Below are 5661 nucleotides of genomic sequence, written 5' to 3'. Positions count from 1 at the left end.
CTGTGTGACGCATGTACTTAATCTACACGCATGTAAATAATTAAAGCGCATATACTGTATTAGAACTGCATCGCATAATTATTTAATTAAATCGTAGCGTTTGTGAATTCACAATTATGCTTAATTAATATATCATGCAGCCTTGGAAAACAGACTAATAATGTGTTTTATGGATTCTCGTCTGTGAAATGCGCCACTTCCGGTATTTTGCCGGTTAGTCGACGTGAGCAAAATGAAGTCGAGGATTTTTAAAAATCGAATAGTCGAATAAAGTCGACGAATCACGACAGCCCTACTTATTTTGTACAGGCATTTACTCTTTGGTGAATACAGCAGATTTAGTAAGGAAGAATATGACAACATTTTCTAAGTATGTCTACTTTTGTATTTGAGAGCTGTAAAACTAGGTTATAAATAATCGTGCACCTGTTTGATATGAGAAAAATCACTTTAGAGACGGATCATTCTGTTGTAGCATCTCTTCTGTTATAAGTTCTCCAAGCAGTGGGGGATGTACTTCAGAGGAAGTGTCTGATTGCTGGCTAAAAGTCCTGTGCCTCTACAGAACACTTACACTATGTGCTGAACAGCCCGATGGACTTAGTCTAGACTCATCCACACTTCTCAATTCTGTCTCACCAATGAATGAGTGTTAAGAAAAGATAAACTAACGTATGTGTTTGTGAGGCTGTGTTTGACTAAGCTTGGCTAATGTTTGAGATTTAGGATTAGGGTTAGGATTTGGGAGGACGAGGATTAATCTTGAAAGCATACACTTAAAACCACTGTCTTAATCAGTATTATTTTTGTCTATAAAAACATCTAAGCATCCTAAAAACAATATGGATTTATTTGTGAAGCAAAATTGTGCTAGACATTTTCTCGTTTCAAGCATAAAAAAGACAGTTGAACAATTTGCCTGTTAAGAAAACAAGTCTTAATGTAATGTGCCATTTTTATAAATTAATATTTTGTATAAATTAAGTACAATAAATAATTTGCATGCATATTTAATTGTAAATATTACTCTTGTATGTTTTTTTTTTTAGTGATTAAAAAAGACAAAAATACTGATTAAGTAAATGATTTTCTACAGTGTGAGAAAAGTTACTTGGTCTTACATCATTTCTCTTCCTGCCCGTTCCGTGCCCCCGTGATCCTGTTGACCCCCGTGATGATGAACTTCCTGTTGTGGAACAATTGCTGGACAACTGACCCCGAGACAGGAAGTTGGGCTTGTTGTAAGGAATTAAATCGTCTTCTGCTGTGAGCCACATAAACAATACCAAAATGTTAGGGTTCATAAGTGTATTGATACACTATAACTTTCATTAACTTTAAAATAAAAAGCCAGTCTATTTAATCTTATATATACTTACATACACACATATACATTTAAAAAATAATAATAATAAAATAAATATATATACTTGTGCCTTTAACAAGGACAAAATGTTTTTACAGTATTTAAGTTATATTGTCAGGTGTCAGCTCTAACCGTCTATTCGTCTATGAGAGGAGTTTTTCCGGTTGGGAGTGCTCTGTTCTCTCCTCTCCATGGAGGAATGGGAGCTGCCCACTCTCTCGAGGGACGTCTGTCCACATTCGAATCCCCCTACTTGAGCACAGTCGACCTCATCTTCAGGAGGCGGCTCTGGTGGAGGGGGCAGATCTGCAGAGATGTGACCAGCATGTTAAGTATGCGGGAGCAGGATAAATGATTAACTAACTTGATTCTAGAAAAGGCCTGGTCAGTAACTCACCGCCTTGCAGTATATCTCTTCGGTATTGACTGCTCTTGGAGGTTTTCTTCTTCACCTTGGACTTCTGCCCAGGTGGTGTGTGGTCTGCAGAGGGCCTCGCTCGACCTGAAAGGGGGGGATGAGACATGACAATGAAGCAGCTAAAACAATTGTAGCTATTGTAAAAGTTGCTTTAGGTAGAAAATGTCTAATTATATATTGCTGTGACCAGTGTTGGGCAGTAACTAGTTACTAGTAACTTAGTTACTGAAATAATATTACTTTTTGCAGTAACTAGTAGTGTAACTAATTACTAATAAGATTTCAGTAATAATATTACAGTTACCATCCATAAAACAGCTTAGTTAGTTACTTTTGATGCTTCGACCCCACTGATTTCAAATCCAACAATCAAATAATTCCTAGATTTATTTTCATAATTTTTACGACTTGCACATGCATGTGATGTCCCCAGTGCAGCAGGCAAGCTTGGAATATGGAAAAGCTTACATTCAGCAGATAGAAATATTGCATTATATTGATTTTGTCAGGAAAAAAGATGATCTGAACAATGTTGTGTAAGTTGTGGCTGTACTTTACTCTGGGATTACATCCCACCCACATCCCTCTGATCAGCATGTGGTACATTATATTACTATAATTAAAAAATTTTTTTGGAAAATTAAACAGTTTCTTACAAACTGATGTGATTTGATAAAATAAATAATGAAAGCTTCAAGCTAAAGAATTTTATGTGGAAGATACACAGTTACAACTTCTGTGGGGCGTGAAGAAAAAGTAATGTAACTAGTAGTGTAACTAATTACTGTTGCCAGAAAGTAATAAGTAAAGTTACAATATTACTTTTGAAAGGAGTAACTAGTAATGAGTAATATATTACATTCTTTTAGTAACTAGCCCAACACTGGCTGTGACCATGAAAGTTGTATTTTACTTGAGCAGCAAAACTTCTGTGGCATGTTTATATAGAAACAGAAACACACCTGGTGTGGTGTTGCTGATGTTCTCTACACTTTGGGCAGCTCCTTGGCTCAGATCCCGTTTGTGTGCTGAGCGGTGTGGCACAGTGTTGTCAGGGCACTCTTGATTGGCCGCCAGGTTTGGGTTGGACTGGGTTAGAGGGGGGCTTGGTGCTCGCGGCACAGGCACAGGTCCGCATGGCAACCGGCTGTCCACAAAAAAAATGTTTGGTCAATTAAAACAAAGTTTGACAGCATGGAATTTGCTAGATATATAGTAACTGAAATGCACCCCATTCAATGGATCTCTTTGTTTTAACCCAGATCTGCAGCCAATAAGGCACACAAACACTATTATATGAACTCATATTAAATTGAAAACACAGTAGGCCAAGATCAGCACTTTGTAAAAGTAAATGATCTTTCTAAACTTGGCGCAACTGCAGTCTAGCAGGAAGCTTAATGAGAGTCTCAATATTTGCTCTGTGCCATGATAATCTACAAATACGGACCTGCAGAGGAATAAATTATTCATATAACAAGTTTTCTCCGCAGGAACAAATAATAACACCGTAAAAATTCTCCTAAGAGAATGAAAACAAATAAACTATTCTATTAATGCAGAAGAGCAGTTTCCTGAAAGATGAAGGATGGCTTACATTAAGTATTTTAAAGCGAACGTCGCCTCGAGATTAAAGCAAATGTTGTTTATGCTGCATCTTATCAAATTTATGTTTAGAAATGCATCATAAAGTTTACAAATGCCCAACTCAAACTGTCAAAACAGCTGAAAATAAAAGAGAAATAAACTCTGAAATGCTGACCTGACAAAAAACACTAATGCACGAAATGATTGTGAAATATTATTTGAAGTTTTACGTGTCTCACCGTGCTATCTGTGGCTGTTCGAGCTGGTGCAAGCGTGGTATGTCGTGACAGTGGCCATCGTCTCTGGGAGATGGGGTTAAGGTGGCGGTGGACTGGTGGCTGTAGGATGTGGTGGGGGAAGAAGCCTCTCCTCTAGGAGGAGGAGTGGGACCGTCCTCCATCACGCCGTCCATGAGGTAAGTCCTATCCGGGAGAGGAGGACACCACTCTTCTTCATCGGATCTGAGTGAGAAGAAAAGTTTCAATATTATTTACAGGTCGATAACTTTAGAATCTTTCTTAATAATGATAAACATATTGAAACACGTCAAATTTGCCAGAGCACATATTCTACCCACCACTTATCTATTATTATAAATATAACATTAACTTTTCTTATCACTCGCTTGCCCTTCTCACTTAAAGTGGGAGAGTAAGTGACTTTATTTCTGCTCTATAACTAAATTCCCTCATTTTTAGCAGAGGGTTAAGTAACTCCAGCACCTCTGTGCTAAATCAATCACAGCTCACTCATTATGATTGCCTGCTGCAGTAATCACCGGGTCAATGCAACCTGTGGCATATCGATTCCTACTGCTGTTGTGTCAAAAGAGACAGCCTGGCCTCCAGATAACAATATGCGTGATCTTTTAGCCCTCGCGGGACCAATCCATGCAAGAGCGATGAAAAAGAAGTTTAATGCAGTGGCATTTGGAGTGACACTTACTCAATGTTATGCCTTGGGCACTTTGAGGGCAAACCGCTGAGCTGAATGACACCTACACACGGCACGCTCTTGGTTTATGTGGCTGCTCAATATTTTTGTTGAATTCTTGGGCCTCGCTGAGTTGAAGGGTGAGTTATTAAAATTATAGTCATATTGCAGTAACAGAGCTGATGTTCTTGCCTTCGGGCTGCCACAAAGGTTAACCTTATGATTCATTAGCTCATCACACTTTTGAGGACTAGTCATGAAAATCCAGTCTGGCTGTGAGTGTTGCATTGCGTGCTTGTGCCCTGAACGACGTCTTACACTCGGAGGAAGGAACTTGAGAAGGGTTGTGCCTATCACTGGCTAATGTGGTTACTGCGGGAGGCTATGTCAAGGTTATCGGATTCACGGATCTCCACTGTGAGCCAGGGCTGGTTAACCGCTGCGGCTAATGTGACTCGCCCTTGTTAGTGCCCCTCACGGGCAGCCATTGGGTTGAAGTGGCGGCAGAAAGCAATAAGAGTGTCTCTACCCGTCAGCGCCCGGCCGGGGCATTCTGCGGCTACTGCTGAACTAATGCGATACAGACCAGGAAAAGAAAACATAATTCAGTCAGGCCGTCATGAGGAAACAGGCCAGATTCAAGGGTAGAATATCGCTAACTTTGTTAGCCTCTATATACAGCCTTGTCAACAGCAATCAAACCACTCTGGCCCTGAGAATTCTGAGACTGTTCCTGGAACAATCAGCAAAACCTTGTCCAGAAGGCTAAGTAAGGCCATGTTCCCAGCTAGCCAGCATGCTGCAAATTGGTAAAAGATGTCGTCTTGTAGACATGGAAATGAAGTTAAAAACTAAAATGAATTGCTGAAATTGTGTGTGTGAACTTGAGGAGAGACTTGAGGTTTGTTTTGTCTGCCAAATTCCTGATTGAGACACTTTCTGGGCAGCTATTAACTGACCTATTTAACTGACTTCAAATATTCAAATCACTATCAGTATCAAAATTTTGTCTTTTTAGTTTAAAGGTGACATATTATGCCCCTTTTTACAATATGTAATATAAGTCTCTGGTGTCCCCAGAATGTGTCTGTGAAGTTTCAGCTCAAAATACTCCACAGATCATTTATTATATAATTTTGAAAATGCCTATTTTGAGTGGAAGCAGAAACAAGCTGTTTTTCGGGCCTGTGTCTTTAAATGCAAATGAGCTGCTGCTCCACGCCCCCTTTTCCAGAATAGAGCTGCGACCTGCTAAAAACATCTGTTTTGGTTCTGATTATCATGTTTATCGTGCTGAAATCATGCGTTATAAACCATATGAGTTTAAACTTCAGATATAAGGTTTTCTGAGCGCACA

General features: G+C 39.3%; 1 protein-coding gene across 4 annotated transcripts in view; it reads right to left on the bottom strand.

Moving 5' to 3' along the window:
• The window catches only part of robo3 (roundabout, axon guidance receptor, homolog 3 (Drosophila)), an 85408-nt gene that overhangs the window by 2331 nt on the left and 77416 nt on the right, over positions 1-5661 (bottom strand). For 2 of the 4 annotated variants that reach the window (XM_016561363.1, XM_016561366.1), the window contains 5 exons: positions 3611-3832; positions 2747-2931; positions 1764-1868; positions 1499-1672; positions 1122-1264 (listed from right to left, as the gene is read on the bottom strand). In XM_016561363.1, coding sequence (XP_016416849.1) covers positions 1122-1264; positions 1499-1672; positions 1764-1868; positions 2747-2931; positions 3611-3832 — 829 coding nt within the window. The remainder of the gene's footprint in view (positions 1-1121; positions 1265-1498; positions 1673-1763; positions 1869-2746; positions 2932-3610; positions 3833-5661) is intronic. The other 2 variants (XM_016561364.1, XM_016561367.1) reach the window with 1 other exon arrangement.

Source organism: Sinocyclocheilus rhinocerous, unplaced genomic scaffold (assembly GCF_001515625.1).
Source record: "Sinocyclocheilus rhinocerous isolate Xijiao unplaced genomic scaffold, SAMN03320098_v1.1 scaffold708, whole genome shotgun sequence".
In the NCBI taxonomy this organism is placed as follows: Eukaryota; Metazoa; Chordata; class Actinopteri; order Cypriniformes; family Cyprinidae; genus Sinocyclocheilus; species Sinocyclocheilus rhinocerous.
This window is presented reverse-complemented; position numbering and strand designations above follow the sequence as displayed.